At 46.2% G+C, this 23,951-nt stretch overlaps 1 protein-coding gene across 3 annotated transcripts in view; it reads left to right on the forward strand.

Moving 5' to 3' along the window:
• Positions 1-5,214: 5,214 nt before the first annotated feature.
• The window catches only part of LOC6900385 (uncharacterized), a 48,821-nt gene continuing 30,084 nt past the window's right edge, over positions 5,215-23,951 (forward strand). For 2 of the 3 annotated variants that reach the window (XM_033384292.1, XM_033384294.1), the window contains exons 1-2: positions 5,215-5,439; positions 9,186-9,418. In XM_033384292.1, coding sequence (XP_033240183.1) covers positions 9,415-9,418 — 4 coding nt within the window. In that variant the 5' untranslated portion in view covers positions 5,215-5,439; positions 9,186-9,414. The remainder of the gene's footprint in view (positions 5,440-9,185; positions 9,419-23,951) is intronic. The other variant, XM_033384293.1, reaches the window with a different exon arrangement.

Raw genomic sequence — 23,951 nt, forward strand, 5'->3', positions numbered from 1 at the left:
CTCTCTCTTTCTCTCTCTCTCTCTCTGAGAGCACTAGCCAAAATCTGCACTGACCCACATATAGAAAAGACACTCAGAAACAGTCGAAACTAATGGCGGGGCAGCCAAAAGCCAAATGTTTCGACCGTGTTTCAGGGCATGGATAGAGAGAACAGGGTATACTCTAGGACAATTTATGGATCAGGATGATAATGTAAATGTAAAGCAGAAAAAATAAACAGGCAGCTTGGAATTCTCTAGAGAGAAATTCGATCAGAGATACAGAGCTCTTAAGACTCCACAAAGTCGCTCTCGTAGTTAACAGATCCCACATGCCCGTCTCTGTAGTTTTAGGGAACTCAAAAGCCAACAAGGGAGTGCTTACATAAAATGCCACAACGCGGCAAGCCCCAAAAAGCAGCCGCGCCGCAAGAATTAATTGAAAAGTGAGAGCAGAGCCAAACCGAAGCCCGTTGAGTGGGATGGGGGGGAAGAGTGAGGCAGAGGCAAGCCGCCAAATTGAAAAGCGCTAAAGAGTGAGCCACAATTTCACTTTCGCTGCCCTGCCCCTGCTCCTGCTCCTGCTCCTGCCATCCGCCATTCGCCAAAAGAAAGAGCAGACAGACATCTCCCTCCATGCCACACAACAGGACGAGCAGGCTGCATCAGAGGCATCTGCATAATTCAGCAGCACCAGCAGCAGCATCAGCAGCTGTGCCACGAAAACTTGCCTTAGATAACTGTATCGGTATAGAAAGTGTAATTATATTTTGGAAGAGCGAGTTCCAAACCCAGTCTCAGCTTTAGAGGATTTAGAGGCTGCTGCTGCAGCTGCTGGGGGTGTCTGTCCGCATTCAATTAGGACCGACATGGACATGCAGCTCAAATCTAGCGCAAGGCTGAAGCCTGATTTGGCAGGCATTGCCGCCTTCCGCACAGCGCCCCCCGCCATCTAATTCGACAAGCCAATTTGTAGCCAACATCCAAAGCTGGCAACAAGCAGCAAAAAAAATCAAGTTTTCAACAACTCGACAACTATGTAAGTGACTGGCAGAAACAGCAACAACAAGAGCAACTACAGCAACTGCAACAACTGCAAGAATGGGGCAACAACGGGGCAACAATATAACAGAAATTGCTCCACATTGGAATTGAATTATTCGACGGGCGACTGAAATTGCAGTGCAAAATACGCTTGCAACAGAGTGCGGGGCATGGGTATATGGGGCACTTTCAACGGCAAACAACAATTCAAAAAGCTTTTGTTAGGCCCCTCATGCGTGTTGGGGGAGCGCCGGTGGGGGTTGTGTGTGTGTTTGGAGCCAGAGGAGACCCCGCCCAGAGGGTCGTGCATATTTCAAAACTAACAATTGTTCTTGTTGTTGCCACTGCCACTGCTGCTGCTGGTGGTGGTGCTGGTGCTCCAGCTTTTGTTGCCCCAAAGCTAAAGGGCTCCAAAAACTGGAAAAGTTTTTTCCGCTGTTGTCCGCGTTGCAGCACCTCCCCCCTGCAGACACCCACCCTGCAATGGACCATGGACTGAAATTGATTACCGATAACGCCGAAAAGGATAATGGACTTTTGTTGCTGCAGCTGCAGCAGCAGCAGGAACAGCAGCACGAAAAAAAGGAAAAAATGGAGGAAAAGCGCCAACTGAAACCCAACTAAATGTGTGAAAAGCAAAAAGAAAAAGCCATGAATGGACAGTGTGGATATAGAGGGGCAGAGGGACAGAGGGACAGCAAAGAGCGGACAGCAAGCGGATTGGGGAAATTGGTTGCTGGAAAACGGTCAGTGGGGTCCCACTGCCCTGTGGGAGTGGGGGGCAGCATCCACAGAGAATATACAGTTAACGATGGTCCGTATGGCCATATGGTCAAAAGTGGAAAGAAAAGGCGATTATGGCTGGGCCAGCAGAGGGCCAGAAGAGGGATCTGGTTAATCTCCAAAGGCGGAAGATGAAGGACTGCTGACCAGAGTTTTCCGGAGAAAACCAAACACAATTCACTCGAACAACATATTTGGCGAGGCGAACAAAGCGAATAATTTGCTGGGGTTATTTGTGCATAAATTAGACGGTGCTCGTACCTTCGGGAATGCTCTGCCCCGCACCATTCCATGCATAGCTCATAATTATCCCGAAGGTACAGCCGTGTGGTGTGTGGGGGGCAGGCGGTGGACAGGGTCCGCACATTTGGTCAGTGAACAAGATTTTTGCCATGCATTATCTCCAAACCAAAACCAAAACCAAAAAGATGGAACAAAAAAAACACACGAGGGAACAAGGAAACAAAGAAAAGGCGAGGATGGTGGACTTTTCGGCAATTTATAACATTTTCCTCATTTGCTCAGTGCTCACTCTGCCACACACACACACATACAACACTTTGTGCAGAGAGTGTGGGTGTGAGTGTGGGTGTGTGGCAAACTTCCGGCTGCCTGCGAAATGGCGCCAGCTAGCGCAAAAAATGTAATAAAACATGTTTAAAAAACGAGCAAGCACACAAGTGAAGTGGCATTAAGCAGGAGGACACAAAACCCGGATAGAGTCCGGGTGAATGCAAAGCGTGGCAAGGTGCCGGTCGCGGCAGGAGACTGGGGGAGTGGCAGCTATGAAAACACAGCGTGTTTAACGAGCCATTTGCCGCTTTGGCGCTGAACTTGCTAATTGAATTAGGGGCACTCGCTCTTCCTGCTCTTCCTGCTCTTCTTGCCATTTTTCCCCATTCGTTCCCATCCGTTTCAGCGGCTCAGTGGCTCACTGGCTCAGTGGATGACGATGCGCCGGAGGCAGGATGTGAGCCGGAGCAAGCGCATTGCTGCTCCGGAACATCAACAAAGCCTCTGCGGAGTGCTGAGGGATGGAACAGGACGCCGGGCGGGGGCCCGGCACAGAGTATTTGGCTGCTAAACGCTTTGGCATGCCTCGAGGCCACACCATCATCCACGCCCGCAGGATTCAATTAAGTGTAAGTGCGCCCAGCGCCCACCCACACCCAAGCCCCCACACCTACCCAGAGAGAGCAAAGGCAAGGGGCAAGAGGCAGCCAAACGGAGACCGAATCTTGCAACAGTTTCCATCTAATGAGCAGCGAAGCCTCCCGAAAAAAACTTGGTCCTTCCACAGATAGTGGGAATGTGGGAACGAGCATAAAAATCTCGCCCAGCGGCGGTTATCGGTTATGATTAGCCGCCGAATACTCGATGCTGTCATAAAAGTTCGAGAACGCTGCGAAGAACGAACGAGCAAGTATCCCGACTCGATTGGCACTCAATTGAGGATGGGATGGCCGCCAGCTGAGTGGCACTGGCAGTGGCAGTGGCAGTGGTACTGGCAGTGGCAGACAGACAAACAGACGGAAAGGCATGACAGAGCGTTGGAAGAGCATTTGCTGAATGGATGTTGAGGCACTACTTGTGGGGTTCACAGTCAACATTTGCCATACACTTTTGGGCCAAAAAGGATGAAAATACTATAATTTAGCGAAAAGTGCCAGCCCACGCACTGGAAGGCAGACTCCTAATTTTCATTAACACGCCATAAGATGTATGTATGCTATAGGTATGCTTATAGCTGTCATGTTTTGGGCCTGCAAACTGTCCTTGTGTGCTAAGGGTATTCAATCTGCCCTTCCTCTTGCACTGCCATTAGCAAAAAACCCAAGGGATTTTCCTCTCAGATGACACACATCCTCCCATCGACACATCAGCTACAATCTTCCCACGCACAAGGACGACACGACCACGACCCGCCGCCCATTCTGTCGATTCGGCCCATCGTTCATTGATAAAAATCGTCCTCGGGCCTGGGCCTCGGCCCCGCCGTCAGGCTCAATGGCCTTAGTATCCTTATTTTCGGCTTTGACTTTGATACCCCCTCGCTTCACCAGAACAAGCCACGCCCCACTGCTGTTTGGGAATGTGTTTAAATTGTTGTTTTTTTATGGCCACCCCCTAGGGCGGGGGAGGGACCCGCCGCAGCCCCATAATCGATGGCAGACAACGCGATTGCGACACACATAAGGAAAGTTTGCTCTTCAATTAATTTATCCCGCAGCGGGGGAACAAGTTTTAATTAGTTATCGCAAATGGTTATTTGATTAGGCTACTGCAAAGTTGCACCTGCAACGTGCAAAGCGCGACGTGCAACCTGCAACCTGCAACCTGGAACTGCCACCGTAATTGCCACACACTGCCAATTGCAACAGCGAGTTCTTTTCCTTGGGAAAAGGGAAAGGGATGGGATGGGAAAACCATTTTGCTGGTAAATTTATCAAACGCATTTTCGACCGGAGACCGAAGCCCGAAGACCGAAGGCCATAAGCCGAAATGGGGAAAGTGGAAAATTGAAAATTGTTCTCACAGGCCAAGGACGAGGCTATTTCATTATTAAATTCCAAAGGTCCTTGAGGGGTGCTCCGACAGTGTAGGGGGGCTGAGAGAAATGGTTGGTTGACATTTGGCTCTGGCTCGTTGACTTTTTTGTGTAGAGCGCAGCACACAAAATAAATGAAGGCGAAGGCGAACGGCGAACAGCGAAGGAAAAATGACTAGAAACCAATCAGCGTGAAAATTGTTCTCTCTTTTCCAACTACAGAAAAGGAAAAACACATACACCCACACACGTTGTTCTTTGAGGCATGTTGCGGTCTGCTTGTTGGCTCTTCGAATTCTTTAAATTGAGTTGCTCCGGGCAAGTAATTTGCTCGACACGTGGTCCAGGACAGGACACAGTCCTGCATGGATAAGTTTTGTGTATGTGTAGGAAGCTAATAAAAATAGCTCCAGCTGAAGGAAGAAGTTCCGTGGAAGATTAGAAATAGATGTCGACAATCAATCACGCAATTGAAGGACTGCTTTCGCACCTTCACACTCTGCCACCCCGTCCACGTGGCGTATGCGTAATTCTATTTATAGACGAGAGACGAATTCTGCCACAGAAATATACACACCATACCTCCAATATCAGAGGAAAACAATGTAAACAAAGCAGCAGATGGGAGAGCAGAGCAAGAGACAGAGACAGGGACAGAGAGAGAGAGGAACAGAACGCAACAGTGTGATGCGAACTGTGACCAGAGACACGTCAGGGAACGGCAAACAGAAATGAGAACAGACATCTGCGCTTGCGCCGCCAACTGCGAAAAACTGTAACCAGTATTGCTGCTGCCACAGCCACTGCCAACACCACTGGCACTGCCTTTGCCACTGCTGCTGCTGCTGCTGCTGCCTCTTGGCCATGGCAACGCTTCAGCCAGCGTCAGAGCTCAGTTCAGTTTTGGCAGCGAGCGCAGTTCGACGTTGACATCTGGCCCGTCTCCGCCGTCAGACGACAGTCGACAGTGGCCCCGAGCGGACCATGATGCCACGCAAAGATTCCACGCGCCAGTGCCCGACGACCAGCGAAAGTGTTCAATAAAAACCCAAACGAACGAATAAAATACATACAACAAACAAACTGTAATTTCCGTGCAAAAATTAGCGTATAAGTGAAGAGTATTTTTTTTTTGTTTTTTATGGTTTTTGTTTGTTCTGGTAATGAATGGAAAACAAGTTGATGCGGGGAGCTGTGGCCAGCGATGTTATTTTTTTGTATTTTTTTTTTTTGCTAGCGATGCTTGAAAATCAATGAAAGTGAAAGTGAAAACAGCATGCACACACACACAAGCAGACAGCTGCTCACACGCACAAGGGACACGCACACAGCACACATACACACACAGCGAGCAGTTCGGACCAAGGAGAGAGTGTGTGAGAGGCAGAGCGGCAAAGCAGAGCAAGTTTTATTTTTGACGTCATTAATTTGTAAGTGTTCTGTGGCAGAAGCAATCGCGGGTGAATCTCTGTGAGTGTGTGTGTGCTTTTTTGTATTTGTACTTGTATTTGTATTTGTTGAGGTGTCAAGTTTTGGGAAATTAGCCTGACAAATTGCCAGCAATTAGAGGCAAGGAAATGAGAGAAAAGGAAGGCGAAAGCGAAAGCATTTGCCAGACCGTGGGCAAACAGGAAAACAAGAAAATGGACAAACAAAAAAGTGTTGCATAACCTGCAGGCGCACTAACACCAATGCAACGGCTGCTGGCATGCCGTGTCCTTGAACGTTTGCATAAGCTGGGGCTCTGATGGCTCTGTCGTTGTCAGTCAAGCCTCCTCCTGCTGCTGCTGCATGCCACATGCCTTCCCGCATGCCGCCTCCTTCTGGCGTCCATTCACTCTGGCATTGGCACATTTGCGCGACTCCTCGTCGTGTGCTTTGCCTCTGTGGGTGTGTGTTTGTGTGTGTGCGGGCCATAAGCTTAAACAAAAATTCATGGCACGCTAGCTTTGTGCAAAAAATAACATCGAGTCCATATGGGTGTGGAGCCCACAGAGAGAGAGCGTACACATTTCTAGGTCGGGTCGTCGCATTTTTAGGGTTAAAGGTTGCCCAGGCAGCAGGTTGGATGCCCCACACACACACACACACACACACACAGTAGGACTACGCTTATTCCCCTCAGTGCGAGTACATGTGGCTCTTCTGTACTTTTTGCGTAATTGGGTTGGACTGAAACGAAGAGGAAGGGGAGGGGAGGCGAGTCCTTGAACTAGTGTGCCACATAAACGAGCGTTGCACGAACCTGCGTCACATGGGGCATCATTGCGAACGGGGCCCCGTTCCCGTCCTCGTCTTAAAGCCATTTTAAGGATTTATCTGCCTGGCCTGCGTTATCCGAATTTGGGTTTGGTTTGGGTTTGGTTTGGGCTTCGAGGCCCAATCGTTATCGCCTCGCTTGGCGTTATTTACGAGCCCGTTTTGGGGACTTCTGGCAGCCAACCCTTCTGCGGGGCACAGGGGCAGGCAACTGGCATAGGCACAGGCACAGGCACAGGCCATTAACTAAATTGCCCAAAATGCTCAGATGCTTTAAATTATTTAAATGCCAGGGCCCCACGAGTATCCAGGAGGGAGTGAGGGGGGGATAGAAAAGAGCAAGGCCAGTTGCAGAGCAGAAACTTCTCCGAGGCCGCAAAGAAAGGCAAACAAGGCAAACCGAGAGACCTTGGCAAATACCACAAACAAAAAAATACCCAACGGAGAGGGGCATTGGCAGTAGCAGGGGCAGGGCAATGCCAATGCCACGCCCCTCCCCAGCGGCTCATAAATCTTGCTTAGTAACGCTCAAGTGCTCCAATTCCGGCGACTGATGGAGAGAAAGGGAGCGAGAGACACGAGAGCGAGAGATCTGAGGCTTCAGGGCCGCATTATAATATTTGCGGTTGGGAAAAAGGTTCGGTTAGCAGTCGGAAAAAGGATTCGGGCGAGGCTTATATGCGGGATTTTAATTATTTTAAATTGAACCAAAAACCCAAATTTGTCTGCCCAACTGGTCAACGGGACAGCAGGCCAGCTGGCCAGCGGGCTAACTGGCCAACAACTGGCCTCCGGTTAACTGGAACGGGGCCAATCTGAAAGGATTCCGCCCACCGGCCAGCCTATAATTTAATTAATGCCACTGCCTAGCTGCCATTTTCATTAACAAATCGGAGAGTTGTCGAAGCGAGCGTTTTTATTTTAATTAAAATGACAATTATGTGCACTTTTTGCAATGCCACGCCACGCCACGCCAGTAGTGGGTGTATTCATTTCCAGGGAATATTAATTTGCAGTGGATATTATCCACACGGATAATAAATGTATAATAAAGTGGCTGCTGCTCTGTCTGTACTAATAGCATATCCACAGAATATACAAAATGGTCCCAATCCTTCAGAGTCTTTCGATGGGTATTCCTTTTCCCACGGTTCCCCATTCGTAGATTGCAGATTGTAAGGCATAGTTTTAGCTCCGTCTAGTTATCCTCAACAAGAATACCTAGACCCCCTCATTGCCGTACTGCTATACTGATATTCCCTTTCTTACATCTCCTGTAATCGATGGTAAATAGTTAATAACTTTGTTGAGATAATGAGATCGGCCTGCCTGGAGAACACTGAATAAATAAATGGCATTTATACAAATTTAATCAACCGTTTTGTATTAATCCCCTTGTTGGCATCCCAACGGGGATTATGCACACCCATTCCCCATTCCCCAGGATGTATGGATATGGTAGTGTATGCGTACGAGTACGAGTATATAGGTATTCAGGCGTTAATTTTAATTGTGCGGCGCATAAATTCCGTGAGAAACGAGCCAACAATTTATTAATTGCATACAAATTCCATTCATAGTGTGCAAAGACCAGCAAAGGGGGCGGTTAAGTGGAACAGACAGGCGGCAGGGCCCTTTATGAGCAAAATGTCGAGAGAGGGTGGGGAGGAGGGGCCATGTTTGGCTCAAAGGACATGGGGATGCCATGGAAATTTAAATAAAAATTGATAAACTAGTTCGAAAAAAAAGAGAACTAGCATAGAATGTATCTTCTCTGCCGTTTTCGATTTATTCGTTGGCTTATTCAGTTAACACTTGAAAGTTTCATCGGCTTTTTATTAAAGCGAATTATCATTCAAAATTAATTCAATTTCCGCTCCACTCCAGCCATCCGATCCGATCCGCCAAGAACATAGCTGTGTTCAAATCAACAATAAATAATGGCCGCTGGAGCGGAATCCGGCATATACATACGTACAAATGTATGTACATGTATGTATGTATGTATGTGCATGTGTATGCCCCATTAAGCAGAGAACCAGAATTGGAAAATAATTTGCATAAATTATCGAGGCAAAGACACAAACACAAATGGCGTTGCGTTGCGTTGCGTTGAGCTCAAATAAAAATCCTCCCTCAAACAAATATTTTGGTAGAATTTAAATAAATGTCATAAATAAATTAAAATTAAAACCCAAATTGCATTTGAGTGGCTTCGTGTTGGATCGTTTTGGATGACTGTGTGTGGGTCCCAGTATGTGTCCTGTTTTGCGGTGTGGTGGTAGTGGGGCATTCGATAGATAAATAAATAAATTAAATATGCACATTTAAATGGCAATCAAGAGCAGACAAATTGCCAGGACCAGGACCAAAGAGAAAAAGGCTAAACAATGCATACAACATTCCCAGCAGCAACAGCAGCAGCAGAAGCAGAAGCAGCAGATGTCATTTGTCTCACTCTGTGGATGTATCTGTGTGTCTAAAGTGTGCGTGTGTGTGTTTCTGTGTGATAACAAATTCCCTCCCCCCAACCTCCCACCCATCATACCATTCTGTTTTCCGTGTTATTCAGCAAACGATACGCGAAACGCGATACGACAAACGCACACTTCAAATAAAACTGTGAATTACATAACATAACATATATTACTAAATACATATATTAAGTACGAAGTTCATTCTTTTCTGTGGTGCTAACCAACATGCGCTACTAGGCGTATACGTGATAACAAACCAACCCAACAGCCAAAAGCCAACAGCCGTACAGGCACAGCCGCATAGGCATTGTTGCCTCTGACAAAATGAGTAAGTACTTATACGAGATACGAAATAAATTGTAGAATATACGTACTGTAGGTACATCCAATAATCCCCCAAATTTATAGCCAGGCTGTGCAGGCTTAGTGCCTTCTGGTCCCATCGTCGGTAATACATATACGAGTATGTATGTTTTTAATTACACATTTGCTGAATGTCATACCATGCCTGGTCTGAGTCAACTTCTTCACCAATCAAACAACCAGATTGAGTTACTTCGATTAGTTGGGGGCTAGTTGGTTCTTTCCCCAAGCCAAAATTGTAATCGTAAATAATAAATGGAGTACTCAGCTCCGACCTTTCTTCCCTCCCAATTGTCTGTCAGCCCCGAAACTAGGCGAACCCTCTCTCCGAGTGAGCCCCAAGGTGGCAATACTGAGCAGCCGAGGGAGCAATGATAAAAAGGCTGATGGTTCATGCTTCCCAATTACTTGCTCAATCCACGAACAGTACTTATATTTCATGCGAGTGAACGCGTGCCCTGCCTGCTGCTGTACTAGATGAAAGATGAAAGATTAAATGCTTCACAACTTGTTAGCTTGTTAACGGTTTCTTCGATGTAATCAAATGCCACGGTGCACGTAAGCACTTTGAAGCACAGCGCACATGAAGCACATGGTTACTTAATTAATGCTTAATATCCTTGTAATGCAATTTACAGTGCGCATACTCAATGTGAGAATATCCTCTGGTTTCGACACCGCACAGACTCAATTAGGAGGCAAAGATTTTTGCTAAATTTACCAAAATACATTGTAACTCAATTTTCTTAAACGCTCTACAAATGAACATCAGCCAGGAAGACGGGTAGGAGCAGGAGCAGACGCAGGAACAGGAGCAGAAGAGCAGCCACAGCCACAGTGAGACCCGGAGACGGTGTCGGAGTCAGAACCTTAGTAGACAGCAACAGAGGCAGAGGCAGCAGCAGCAGCTAAGCGCATTAAACTTGAATACTTGACAGACAGCAAGCGGCAGGCAGGCCGGCAGCCGGAGGAGCAAAGAAAGGAGCCAACGTAACGAAACGAAGCGAAACAAGAGACGGAGAATATTGCAAATGGGGCATGGTCATGGAGCAACGGAGTCCTGACCGGATTTAGTTGTCAGAGTTGTGCGTCCGTCCGTCTGGCCGTTCAGTAGGCCGATTCCTTCAGGACCTTCTATTGATACGCCTGTCTGCCGTTCAATGCCCAATGTTTATTGCATATCAATTAAGGGGCAGCGAGCAGCCGAGAGGAGCAGCAGGAACAGCAGAAACAACACACAAAATGGCAGCATGGTCTAGGTGCCACAGCCACTTGCCACTTGCCAGGCACAGTCCCAGTCCCCGCCTCTCCTCCTCTCATTGGCAACAGCTGCAGGCTATGTCGTAGAGGATCAAAGCCCCCACGGACCTGGTCGGGGACGCAGAACGTGCCGAACATTTGCGCAAAACTTTTCAAGGATTCAAGGATGCGTGCGCGGCACAGTGTGGCACAGGCACAGGCACGGGACAGCCTGTGTGCTGTGCTGTGGTGTATGCTGTGTGTTTGAGCTGCCTGTCAAAATCAACTTGAGCGTGCCATAATTTCCACGCCAAATGAGTTCAAGTAGAGCCAGCCACCACCACCGCATCTCCTTCTGCCAGCTCCTCCTCCTTCAGCTCCTTCAGCTCGTTCAGCTCCTCCAGCAGCCGTTCCAGCTGTTCCTCTTTCTCTCTGTCTCTCCTTTGAGTTGTCCTCGGGGCGGGAGTGTTGCACGTGTGCGCAATTAAAAATGCAGCTTGCGGTTGTCGGGCAAACGTTGATGCCACTTCTTCTGCACTTACCCCTGCACCGCTCTCTGGCCACACCCCCCACCCAGACCCCCTCCTTCTGTCACTCCGTTGGCAGCTGCTGCCCCAGTGACACACAAAGCTGGCTCTAAAAGAGACTCGACTATGCGTCGTGGCGCACTCATTTGGCCGGCTTTTCAGTTCAATTTGTTGTTGTTTTCGCCTTAATTAAATTAATGCTCGCTTCGGGACCAGCACCGCGGCGTATACGTAATTTCAATTTCACTTTTTCCCCACTGCAGAGAGAGTTTCACTCGAAAAAGAAAATGCTGAAACAACAAAGCAACACCAACAGCACCAGCACCAGCAGCAGCAGCAGGAGGAGAAACAAAAAACCAAAAACACATACACACACACACACACACACAGGGAGCGAAGCATTCACCATCCAAATCCCTGACCTGACTTCTTCCCATCCTCCATCCCAGTCCTCCTCCTCCGAATGGGAGAGGTTGCTGCATTTTCTGTGTTTTTCCTTCGCTTTTGTTGCATTGGCTTTTGCTTTCCGTTTAGTTACCTTCCACATCCACCTCCTCCTCGTCACCCAGTATCCCTTATATCCCCTCTCCCTATTTCCGTATTTCCATCTGCCGCTGTTTACTTTTTATGCCAACTTTCCATTTTTATTTCTCCCGAAAAAATGTCGCCCGCCCGTCTGTCTGCCATCTGAAAAGCCAACATCCCGTCCAGAGTTGACTCGGAGATGCCTCTACCTCTGCCCTGCTCCCTGTTGGCCCTTTCTTCTTCCGTTCCACTTGCAAATGGCATTAGAACATTTCATTGCTCGGCAGAGCAATGGAAACGTGCCCAAGTCCATGTCCCGACTACGAGCCAGAGCTGGTTCTGGTTCTGGTGCTGGAGCTGGAGCCGTGGTCTGGTGGTGGCCTCAGGTCTGGCCAGCAAAATGCCAAGCAAAATCTATTTTTAACAATTTGCAACATCGTGAAAGTCCGTGCGACGTCATGTGCCAACGATTAGGGTCAGGAGGAAAGAGCTCTCGCTCTCCCTTTCTATGGGAAAGGGTATGTACTATATTTATTCCTGGAATTCTTTCGCTTCGCCAGGGGAATATATTTGCAAAATTTGTTACGTACGAGTACCTACTGTTTGTGCTTAAAACCATCGATAAACATAAACAGAAAACTCTTTCTAGTATTTACTTTTCTCTTTCGAACTGGGACTAGTATCTAGATCTAGTATCATCATTTGAACTCATTCAAATGTCTTTTAAGAGCATGCAAAAGTGTTACTCTGGGAAATGCACAGCCAGCAGCCAGCAGCCAACAGCCATCGTCATCCACTTCTCCGTTTGTGTCTATCCCGAGTTTTGTGTGTTTTCTGCTTAGCCGAGTGCAAGATCAGCTAACTTCAATGGCCCAGAGTCAGGAGTTTTTTCCAGGGAGGCGAGGGGATGCAGCTGGGACAGAGCAGAGCAGGGCCATAAACATAAACTTGCATTATGGCCAAGCAAATAAAACTGCAGCCAAATGACACGTACAACTGCCACAGATTGGGAGTAGGATCCGGGACTGGGAACTGGGGACTGAGGACTGGGGCATGGGGGCTGGGGGCTGGGGGCTGCGACAGGGGCACACTTCTGTGCGATTTACTGCGACTTTGCTTTCGGTTTTCATTTTGTTTTATTCTCGCCTGTTCTGGCCCTTTTGAGGCCATCGATTTTGCCAGTCAACATTTGTCCTGTTGTTGTTTTTTCTCCACCAAGAAAGCGAGAAAAGTGTGTCAATGAAATTGTTGCTGTTCCTCTGTTGATGTCTCCCTGCATTGTCAACAGTTTTTTTTTTTAAAGCCCTGGCAGCTGATGATGATTTGTGGCTGCCACACAGAGTGCCTGCTTTGCTCCTCCTCTGCTCTGCGCTGTATTCAGGCATACATTGAAATGTGATTTGAAAGAGCTCTCGCCATACCATACAATCCCATGCCATAAAGAGGTCCCCTCTATAAAGATTTAATGGATTGATCAGAGAAAGGGAGCCATCCCATGGGGCATGGCATTTGTCCAGGGAAGTCCTTAGAAATGGGCAAAGATATTACTTTGATGATAAATAACATCTCGAACTCCCATCTGCAATAGGCAATAGGCAATCCATGGTCCTGGATTGGTTCTTGTGTAGGGGGCAACAATTATAATTACAGTCACTAATGAGCTATTCCATCGATGGCATTACTTTGGCCAGTTAGCCAAAACAAGCTAAGAGAAAGGCTGAGAGAATATTTGTTCAATTTCTTGGACTGATTGCATTGATTTCTCCATTAGCCTCCACTTGGCGTATACGCAACGCGTGCGATAAAGACGCACATCATGTATGCCAGGCACAAACACAGAAGACACAGGACACAGAAGGACACCCCCACACACATAAGCAAATGGAGCGGACCAATAAAATGCAATTGCAAATTTATACAAATGTCTTGGAATTATTATTGTATTGTATATTCGTATTCGTATTCTTATCCCGGTTTCCCTTATTGTCATAGTCCTTTCTGTGCCTGTGCCTGTGTCTGGGGCTGTGTTTGTGTTTGTGTGTTGTGTGCGTGTGTCGCAATTTCAATTTAATTGTTCTTTCAATGTGTGCGTGCATGTCTCTCCGTCTCTCCCACTCTCTCTCTGCGTATGTGTGGGCTTTTGGGTTCTATTTGGGTTATTCGGTTCGAATTATGGCAGGAATAAGCAAATGTTTCATCCTCCTCCAGTCCGTCTCCTGTGTCTCCCTCCGTGTTCCCCTTTGTGTGCCCTTTGCCTGGCCATGTTATGTGTTTATTTTTATTTGCCCAAGGATTTGCCTCTTCCTGCGGATAAGGGCAAAGACGTTGTGTTAATGGCAAGCATATCCTTATTACATATATCCTGCCGGCTTGCTTGCCCTGGCACGTTTCGTAACAAGTTTGTTATAATAAAGCTTCAGCAGGACCTGCCGCTGCTGCTCTGCTTCATCCCGGGAATCCTCAGCACCAGCTGCCACATTACGCACCGCACAAAATGCGATAGGAAGAGACAGAGACAGAGAGAGAGAGAGAGGGAAAACCGAGAAAAACAACAGCCAGAGAATGAGAAAAATATCCTTTTTAAATACATACACATACATATATGTACGTACAATACGCAGGGAAACAGAAATAAACAACTTTTCTCTCTCGCTCTGACAGAGTTTTTATGACCACAAAACAATTTTCTCTTTTTATTTATGATTACACGAGAGCCGGGCCCACGACAGCCAGCCCTGAAACACAAATATTTATTTATTCGGTTATAAAAATAAGCTCCACTGAATTTACAATCGAATAGCGAAAGGAAATGCTTCAAATGAGAATTCAATAAGAGAACAGCAACGACAGCAGCAGCCAAATGTACTCTCATGCGAGAGCATGAACTGCATTTAAATCGGAAATCAGTCAGCGGAAAAATATGCAAAGTAATACTCGTTCCAGGAAGGGGGAGTGAGGGCAGGGACTGCTTAAAGTGCTTAAAGCGCTTAAAGAGTATCTGTGGGCTGTGTGAGGGCACATTATAGGCATCTGTTCGTGTGTATGTCCTCTTGCGTGCTGCACTCCTTCTGCTCGGACAGGACGCGGCTGCAGTGCAAACAACATGGCCGCAACACGAAGCACTGGGCACACTCCAGCTCCAACTACAGCTACAGCTACAGCTCCAGCCTCGTTGAACTCATTCCGGAGTCATAAAGTTGGTCACATTCAAATTAAAATTCAACTTTCGCACGCCTCGAGTGCCGGCAGATGGCAAACGGGGCCTCCATCCGCCCCCATCCTGCTCCTCACGCCAGGAGGTGGGCGTGAACCAACTCTTAATGAGGCGTTGGTTGCCCCAACATGGCCAGCCAAGGAGACAGACAGACTCTTCGGACAGCCAAATGCTGTTTGCTCTGCTCTGCTGATAGTTTCAGTTAGATTTTTGCCAAAATGTTGAGTCTTGTCTTGGGATCCGTGCTCAAACAACCAAGCTCAAACTAGGGGCAACTTTCGTACTTTCAATATTGACCTGCTCCAAAGGTAATCAACAGAAAAGTTGTTTCGAAATGAATAAAAGTCCGAGCATTATACGTTTACTTTCAAGAATTATATGCTAAATTACCCCCGATCAGAGGAACAGCAACTCATCTGGATAGAAAAACGAAAGATTGCCTACATTTTCAGTTAATTATTTTTCCTGGCAAATGGTTCATCGATTCAGAACTTCAATCTAATGGCCAATCAGGAATAAAATGTTGCGTGTTCCTTCAGTCGATCGACCTGAAAGAGGCTTTTTGCCTGCCTCAAGTGCCCATCGACCCACTAATTTTTGGTTGCAGCTCAGCCTGCAATATGGTAATACCCAGTCATTATCACACTTGCTGGCTGGCTGGCTGACTGGCTGGAATTACTTAACTACCTCTAAGTCGCATCGATTTGGGTCGCCACTTGAACGCCCCACTCTAGTGCTAGCTCTGCAATACCCATACCCGTACCCGTACCCGTACTTGTGCCCGTATCCGTATGTGGCGCCGTAATAGCCTATCCAAAATCGATTTGGGGCAGGTCTACCGACTGCACTCGGATCGTCTAAAAGCAGCCTCTTGAAATGGGACTAAGGCCCGACCTCCTGCCACCTCACAGAGATCCCATAGAGGAGGCAGCCACACCCACAATTTCAAGCTTAATGCATGCTTAAAACTATGCAACGCTTATTTATGGCCACATTTTTGCGTGTGCGTGCATTCCTTTGCCTTGGTGTATGTGTGTGTGTTTGGAGTGTGTATGTGTTTGTAAATCTGTGTCAACGGCAGCTGCAACTGCTGGCATGTAGTAGCACCACTACTCCCCTGCCGACCCTGCCTACCAGTTGCATATTTCTCTCCATTGTTGTTGCTGCTGCTGCTGTTGCAGCAGTTGTTGCGGTTCATGTTGTTGCATGTCGCGTTGACATTTTTGCGTGGCTGACATTTTTCCCTTTTTTATCCCTCCTCCCCCCTTCCCCTGCCGTGCAGTAATTCATATAGGTACACATACATACATACGTACACGTAGAGTCCTGCATGGGAGGAAGTATGGAAGTTATCAGATGCAGTCACCCGTCACACGACAGCAATTTCTCATAAAGAGTACAAATTATGAACAATTAAATTAAACACAACTTGCGTACGTACTATACGTAGCCGCCCTGCCCTGCCACTAAGTGCAGCATGAAATTAAATGTTGAAATTGTTTCGGTTTTTCGGATTCGGGTTCGGGTTCGGGTTCTACAGTACGTATGGGTATAAGGGCAAAACCTCACCCATACTACAACATGATAATTATTTTCAGCATTTTTCATTTGCATCATGGAAATTACTGAGCGGAATTGTGGAAAGAATGTGAAAACTTTAACGAAGATATGTCGAAACATTGTGAAACAATTGTAGGTTCAAAGAAGTCTAGTAAAGCGACTATTTTTTGGTCACATATCATGCTGATCTCTTGCACAGGCTATAAATATAAATGTCCTATATTAATGTTGTATAAAGGAGATCACCTTTGGCTGATGCGACCTCTATTCTCCAGATCAATGATGAATCCGGCCAATGATTACGGCCGACATGTTGAGTTGAGTTGTAATTTCGAACTGTTCTATTTTCTATACTATAAAAACTATAAAAAACTATAACGTAATAAAAACCAAGACCAATGCTGAGAAAAGGAGCAATTTAATCTCAGCCTTCTAATGAAAGCTACTGCATGTATACCGCATGTGTTAATAGGGTTCAACGCGACGCATCTGAATGATAACTTTAGTTGTCTTATATCTTAAGTCTTATATCAAGTCAAGTTTATTGTTTATGGCGTGGTTTCATGATTCCAATTATCATTCATTAGGCTCTCCTATTCTTGCTGAAAGGCACCTCTCAGTGTTTATTTATTTAGTCTTTATCCTAGTGCTACAATATTTACCCCTATTTAAGACACTAATCGCAAAATTATTCAATCTTAAAATCAGGTACCGTAATCATTATAAGTTATGGTATCGAAATTACAAGGTAATGATTTTATTTCAAGTTTTATTTGAATTTTTCTTCAATGATATTCATTAGTTTTGAGTAGTTTTATAAAACTTGAACTTCATCATTAGTTTTGATCAAAAAATAGAACTCAAAAATAATTATTATTTATTTTTACAGCTGCGACGCTAGAATTTGCGAGAATATTATTGCATTTCTTTGTAAAAAGACCACAAAGCTACCCCCAGTAATAAAACTTTCCTTAGTAAAAATTCTTTTTATATTTTTGGTTTTAATTTTGGTGTCAGAGTGCAAGCATCGTTTTGATTTTTAATGCTAAACATTTTTTTAATAATAATATTATATTTTTATTTGTATTTATATATTCAATTTTTGTTTTGCTAGTTAATATATTTTAATATTTATTGAATTTTTTTTTTTGTATTTTTATGTTTGTTTAAAGCTAAAATTGCATTGCGATTCCAATGTGTTTCATGTCATGTGGGAGCTGATTCCACAGCAGAACTGCGTGAAAAAAGATTGGCTTTTCAGAGCTACCGATATTTCGCATCTTAAGCAAACAAAAACGTCTCTACTTCTGGACACTGTAGGGCATAATCTTGGTCTTTGGCAGTCGTTATTTTAGGAAGAAAAATACAAGCACTTGCGTTTATCCAGTTATTCAGAGTTAAATTATATGTATATTTTATCGGAGAATTGTGAAAATTTACCTGACCTTTTCACTCTATATTTAACATACATATGTATGTATGTACATCAACCTTTTCTTACTAAAGCCATCCGTGTAGCAAAAAATTATATTCCATAAAAAAGCAACGTTATCAGAAGTGGGAAATCTTTTTATGAGTAATCCTTGAGGTTTCCCCATCACCTTGCGGATATGTGCTGTTGAGGACGAAGCCTAGATTATTAAATTTATTGACGTACTCAATAGATGCGTTGTCGAGCGCGAGTTTTTCAAATGCTGACGTGTCTAATGGTTTTTTATATATTATTAAAAATTTGGACTCTATATAGTGGACGACTAATGTACATTAGAACATCATCATCATATAGAACATATGGACTGAACATTGAGACACAAAATTTGGGAGATCCCAAGCCATCTACATAAATTGAAAAAAGAATATGGCCGAGAAGAGTACAGAGCCTGGTTGAATTTTCGGCAATCTCTAAACATGTTCAGCTCTTCGCCAGTTTCAGTTTGAGGTCAAGGCATAACTCCAATCATTTTCGGCTTAAGAACTTGCCAGGATATAATTTTTCTGAGCTTTTCAATTGCTTGATAACATATTTATTTTCGAATTATCCGCTGGAATTATCCAACTATTACTCTTTTGCGACTATCCAAAAGCCTGCTTCCAACAAAAGTTGAGAAATGCAGCGAGCAGCTTGCATAAACTAATAATCTCCCAATTCGGGATACTAAACTTTCACAAGAGAGAAAATAAGGTAACTTTCTGAGAGAACATTCCTCGAAAGTTTCCCATTTGTGGCAGACGGAGCGGCATCCCCAAATCGATGGAATAACCCGCAAAAGGCGAGGCGCAGAGAGTGGCAACGGAACGAGAATAGAGAATGGGGAATGGGGAATGGAGAATGGAGAATGGAGAAAAATAGCAATGAGCATATGCAGAATAAAATGGAGAATGGAAAATGGAGCATAAATCCACAGCCTCAGACGGTACCAGTCCAGGCCTGGCCAGACTGTCTCCACCTTTTGCGGCTTTCAGGTCTCTTGGCACGCCTCAGCATGCCACGGCACCTCCTACTTGGGAGATGTAAGGCACGCGCGGCGGCGGCACGCTTGCATTTGGAGGAAACAAAAGGACATGGTAAAAGAACTTGAAGGATACGCTGCGCTCTCATCATATCGCATAAAAAAGGATCCAAGAAGGCGGAGTAAAGTGGCAAAGTGCTTGAGCAGAAGCCTTCCATCGAAATGCATTGTGGGTGAATGGGTGTATGGGATGCAGAGGACTCCTCCGCAATCCGGCAGCACAGCCACAAAGCAAACATATTTTCATTTTAAGCGCTTCGGCATAAGGGGAAAACTCATTAGAGCGCTGCGAAAATAACTCGAAGCCCGAAGACCGAAGACGAAAGTCAAAGGCGGAAAAGGCAAAAAAAAAGGCAAAAAGGCAGCAGCAGCAGGAGGAGGAGGAGGAGCAGGATCAGCAGGAGTAGGGATATGAAATTGAAAATTTATAATATCCGCTAACATAAGAGGAGCAGCAGAGAGGCAGCGAGTCAGGGAGTGAGAGAGTCAGGGAGTCAGGGAGTGGAGTGGAGAGGAGACTCCACTTGAATTGCTGTTGATGTTTTCATGCGGCAAGTTACGAGTATCTATGGATATTTCTACCATAGAAATGAAGTGCAACAGCAGCCACTTGTATTTTCTTGGGGCAAGAGCGAAAGAGGAAATGAGGAATCTCTTATTTTATTAAAAACTTAACAAGGAAAAAGTTGCCAAGTGGCAGCCAGCAATGAAGGCAAGGCATTAGCCCATTAGTCCTGCGTGTTTCTGTGTGTCTGTTCGTCTGTGTGTCTGCGCTTCCTTCCCGTGCATCTAGTGCCGGGGCATTAGCAACACTCAAGGACACTTTTGCAGCAGGAAGCAGACAAGCAACTTGCCACACTCTTGCTACGACCCATCCCCGCCAGGAAACTGCAACATTAAGTTAATTTGCAACGTGCACAGCAGCGCAAGTCGGAGATAAGCACCAGAGCATCCCTGAAAAGTATTCTATATCTGTATCCACCTTCTACTTGCCTCCTGCCCCATCGATGAGTTGGCTGTTCCGCGCTGATTTCATACGATTGGCAGTGCAGTCACTGGGCCTGGCCCAGGACACCAAAGTGCAGACTGCAGAACTCGACTCCACCCGCACAGCGAGGCTAGGCTGCCCTTGATTAGGCCATCACACTCGATGAGCATCCTCCTTCGATGTGCTGTGCTGTGCTTTGCTGTGCCATTATGTTGCCAATTGCCTGGGCATTTGTCACTCTCTGGCTAAGAGAACAGGAACAGGCATCCATCGGTCTTTGACTGGAGACTCCACGACCCACTCTCTCCCTCTCTCTCCGTGGTTGACTGTGGTCAGTGAAAGGCAGGGGCAAAAGGAATGGTAAATGCTTCAAGTGGGAATTTATCCTTAACACTTACTAGCCTTTTAGTGGCTCAAAGCACAGTCTTTGCTTTCCTTGGGACAGCATTAAGTAAAGGCAGAAGATCTCCATTTAGGTGCAACATTTAATCATCGGACAGAAGTACCTTCAAGGCTAAAAAATAACAAGCAATTTGAGTAATTTGTTTTCCCCTTTGAACCCTTTACTCATGAATAAATTCCCCATTTAGATCTTCAGTAGTTCCCATAAATAATACCCGCTGGCTAATACTAGGAATACGTCCCGTCCCTCTACTTGGCTCAAACAATAATTCATTTCGCCGACTTTTGGCCGCTGGCATCGCCATCCCCGCTGACAGTAACAACAAGCGACAGTTATGCCCTATGCTTGTGGGTCAGACAGGGCTCGGACTTCCGCTGGATATTATCCATTAGGATGATTACAGTGATTAAAGGGGTTCCGGCACCACTCCCACCCCCCGAGCGCTGGCTGCTGTTGTTTCGCCGTCTGTTTATCCAGCTGCGCCAATTGGGAAACGGAACGTGGCCAAATTAGGGCAAGACGGTGGACACACTGCAGTTGTGGCGCCTCCGCGCGGTGGAGCTCCGTGACGCGGAAGTGGCAACGCAAACGAACTAACCAAGAGCCACTTACTTACATCCATAAGCCACGGGGAGGAACGGGAGTGACGGGAGGGACGGGAGTGACGGCAGGGGGAATAAGACCACAAGGAGCAGCCAGATCCTGGCCACACAACAGAAAAAGAAGGAGCGAGCCGGCGCGACTACACGCGCCTTTTGCTATTTACTCAGAGGGAAAAACCCTCTGCATGGGTTAGGGGAAGGGACTTCACGGAGAGACAAATAGCAGCCCGCGGGGCAAACTGCAGTTCCTCCACAGCAGCAGCAGCAGCAGCACCAGCACGGAGTGCTATGCCCATCCACTCCACTCCACTCCCCTGCCCTTCGCAAAACCCACCAAAACTCGTCACAGTTGCCTTTATCCTATTCCTATTCCTATCCCAGACTCTTCTCCCGGGTACTACTCCTCCATTTTGTTATGCACGCCGCTTCACACTTCCTGCTCGGCAGGATTCTGACGCCCCTCGCACCCTCCCTGCACCCCTGCCACCTGCCACGCTGCACCCTTGAGGCACCTTATCAAGTGCCATTTTTCATGCAATGCTGACGCCATCGTTGTCCTCGTCCTGGTACTCGTACTCGTCCTGCTGCTGCTGCTGCTCGTCGTCGCTTTGTCAAAACCACGAAGTTATCCATGGAGCCGTGAGCATATTGTCTTGTGCTCGGGCGGAGGACTGTTTTGGGGGCGTGGGCGTGCTAAAGTTTTCTTCTTATCCTTTTTTTTTATCACACATGCAGGGCAGGATCCTGGAGCGCACAAAAGGCAGCCGCAGCAGTTGGAGGATTCCTGCTACTGCTCCTGCTCCGGCTCCTGCTGCGCTGCGTGGGCTTTGTCTTGGTGCCACGCAAAAGTGGCTTTGTGTGCCATTGTCTATTCTCATCTACAACGCCCCTGATTGGACGCGGGTGGGCGGAGGGGATGGGAAGTGGGTCAAAAATCGATGAAATAATCTCTGGCTAATTGGTTGAATGGGTAACTTTTCCTGGACTCGGACGGGACTGGCGTGCCCCGCTCTCTCCCTCTCTGCGGCCCCGAAAGCGAATGCCCAGTGGAGTCCGTTTCAGCCAGGCATTGTTTTGCCGTCTGAGGCTGACCTCCTTAAACCTGTCGCTAGGGCAGTGGCCGGGACCTCCCCGGAGTCCCATTGCATCCTCCACTCGGATGTGCTTTGCATGCTCCAGTTACCTCTCCAGCGCTAGGCTCCTTCTTCTCCTTCAGCCAGGCGGCTGCTCCTCAACTTTGCCGCAACTCGAATGAGTTCTATCAGCACCTGCCATGGCCTGCTCTCTGCTCGGTGCTCCTTGCTCCCTACTCCGTGCTCCTCTGATCCCTGACCCGGCTTTGGCGGTTCAACTTTCAGCATTAAATATGTGGCCAGAACTCCCAGGCGCCCCCAACTTTCCGTGCCCCGGCGGACTCTTCTTTTCTCTCCTGCTTTATGGAAAAATATTACACGGAGATTTAAGTTTTTCGAGTTCTGGCGCTTAGCCGCCATTTACCTTTACCTGGCCAACAACGGGGCTGGGCTGGGATCGGGTTGAGTGGGGTTGTAGGCTGTGGGGGTTTTGGGGATTGTAGGGGGCATGCCCCATTGTTGTTGCGCTGACACAGATATTATTGTCTGAAATCGTGTGGTTCTTTCTGCCTCACCCAGACGGGGACTTCCTCTGAAATATATATTTTTCCGCCATTTTCGCTTCTAATTTAAGTGAAATGTTGTTTTTCCATTGTGGTTTTTGTGGGTTTGTGTTCGTTTATGCAAATACATATACATGGATACACACACATATGTGTGCTTTGCGGTTTCCCCGCATTTACATACATATACATATTTTCATATTGTGATGCTCTCTTTTTACTGCCTTCGGACCACTTCCCATATTGTAATTGTTGTTTTCGTTGTATTTGTGCATTGTAATTATTTGAAGTGGTTCCATCTTCCACTCCACTCCACCCCACCCCACTCTCTCTCTCTCTCTCTCTCTATCTATCTCTCTCTGAAGTGGAGTGCTGTAAAAGGTTGAAGATCGTTGAAAGGCCTTAAAGTAGAGCGTATTCCTTTACATTGGATATCAGAACCCTATCCTCACCAATGCGCCACCGATTCCTTAAGCCATCTCAATTTCTAGGTCTCTATTGGTAGATTTACACCGAGAGTGGAAATTATTTTCACTTTAATTTGATCATTAATATTCAAATATATTAGTGAAAAATATAATATTTTGAAACTAAATGTTATAAAAAAACATAAAATAAATATTTTGGTATTTTAAATCAATATTTGTATATTTAGAGGAAATATTTGTATATTTAAAATAATTACAAAGCCCAACAAAAAAAAAGTGTTGTGCGCGGCTGACCAGAGTACGCCATGTATTTTGGTGCGCTGGACACGAATCCAAGGTCAGATTTCACCATCACATCAGGTTTTTATTTCAACCTCAAAAACCCACAATGTTGGAAATCTGTTGGAAAGTTATCTGAAAAATGCATCGGATTCACTTGTAGCTCGTTACTCGGGGGTATTTTATTATTATACCCGATACCCGATACGTACATATAGGAGTATATTAGATTTGTAGTGAAAATGGATGTGTGTAACGTCCAGAAAGAAGCGTTTCCGACCCCATTAAGGATATACATTCTTAATCAGCATCAATAGCAGAATCGATTAAGCCCTGTCTGTCCGTCCGTCCGTCCAAGACTTCCGCGGCAAAAGGAATCTAAATAAAGCTCCAAATATTGTGGCAAAGTCTTGTCCACTTTTTAAGTACCAAGATTTCCGACTTTCTGCATCAAAATCGAGAGGGTGGGGCGTTTTCCTAAGCCAGTTCTACAAAGAAGAAATTCATGCTCTAGCATTTCCGCAATTTTGAATGCAATTTTATTGCCATAATTCAAGCCACACAGCAACTGCAGTTGCAGGCTTCTT

This window comes from Drosophila pseudoobscura, chromosome X (genome assembly GCF_009870125.1).
Source record: "Drosophila pseudoobscura strain MV-25-SWS-2005 chromosome X, UCI_Dpse_MV25, whole genome shotgun sequence".
In the NCBI taxonomy this organism is placed as follows: domain Eukaryota; kingdom Metazoa; phylum Arthropoda; class Insecta; order Diptera; family Drosophilidae; genus Drosophila; species Drosophila pseudoobscura.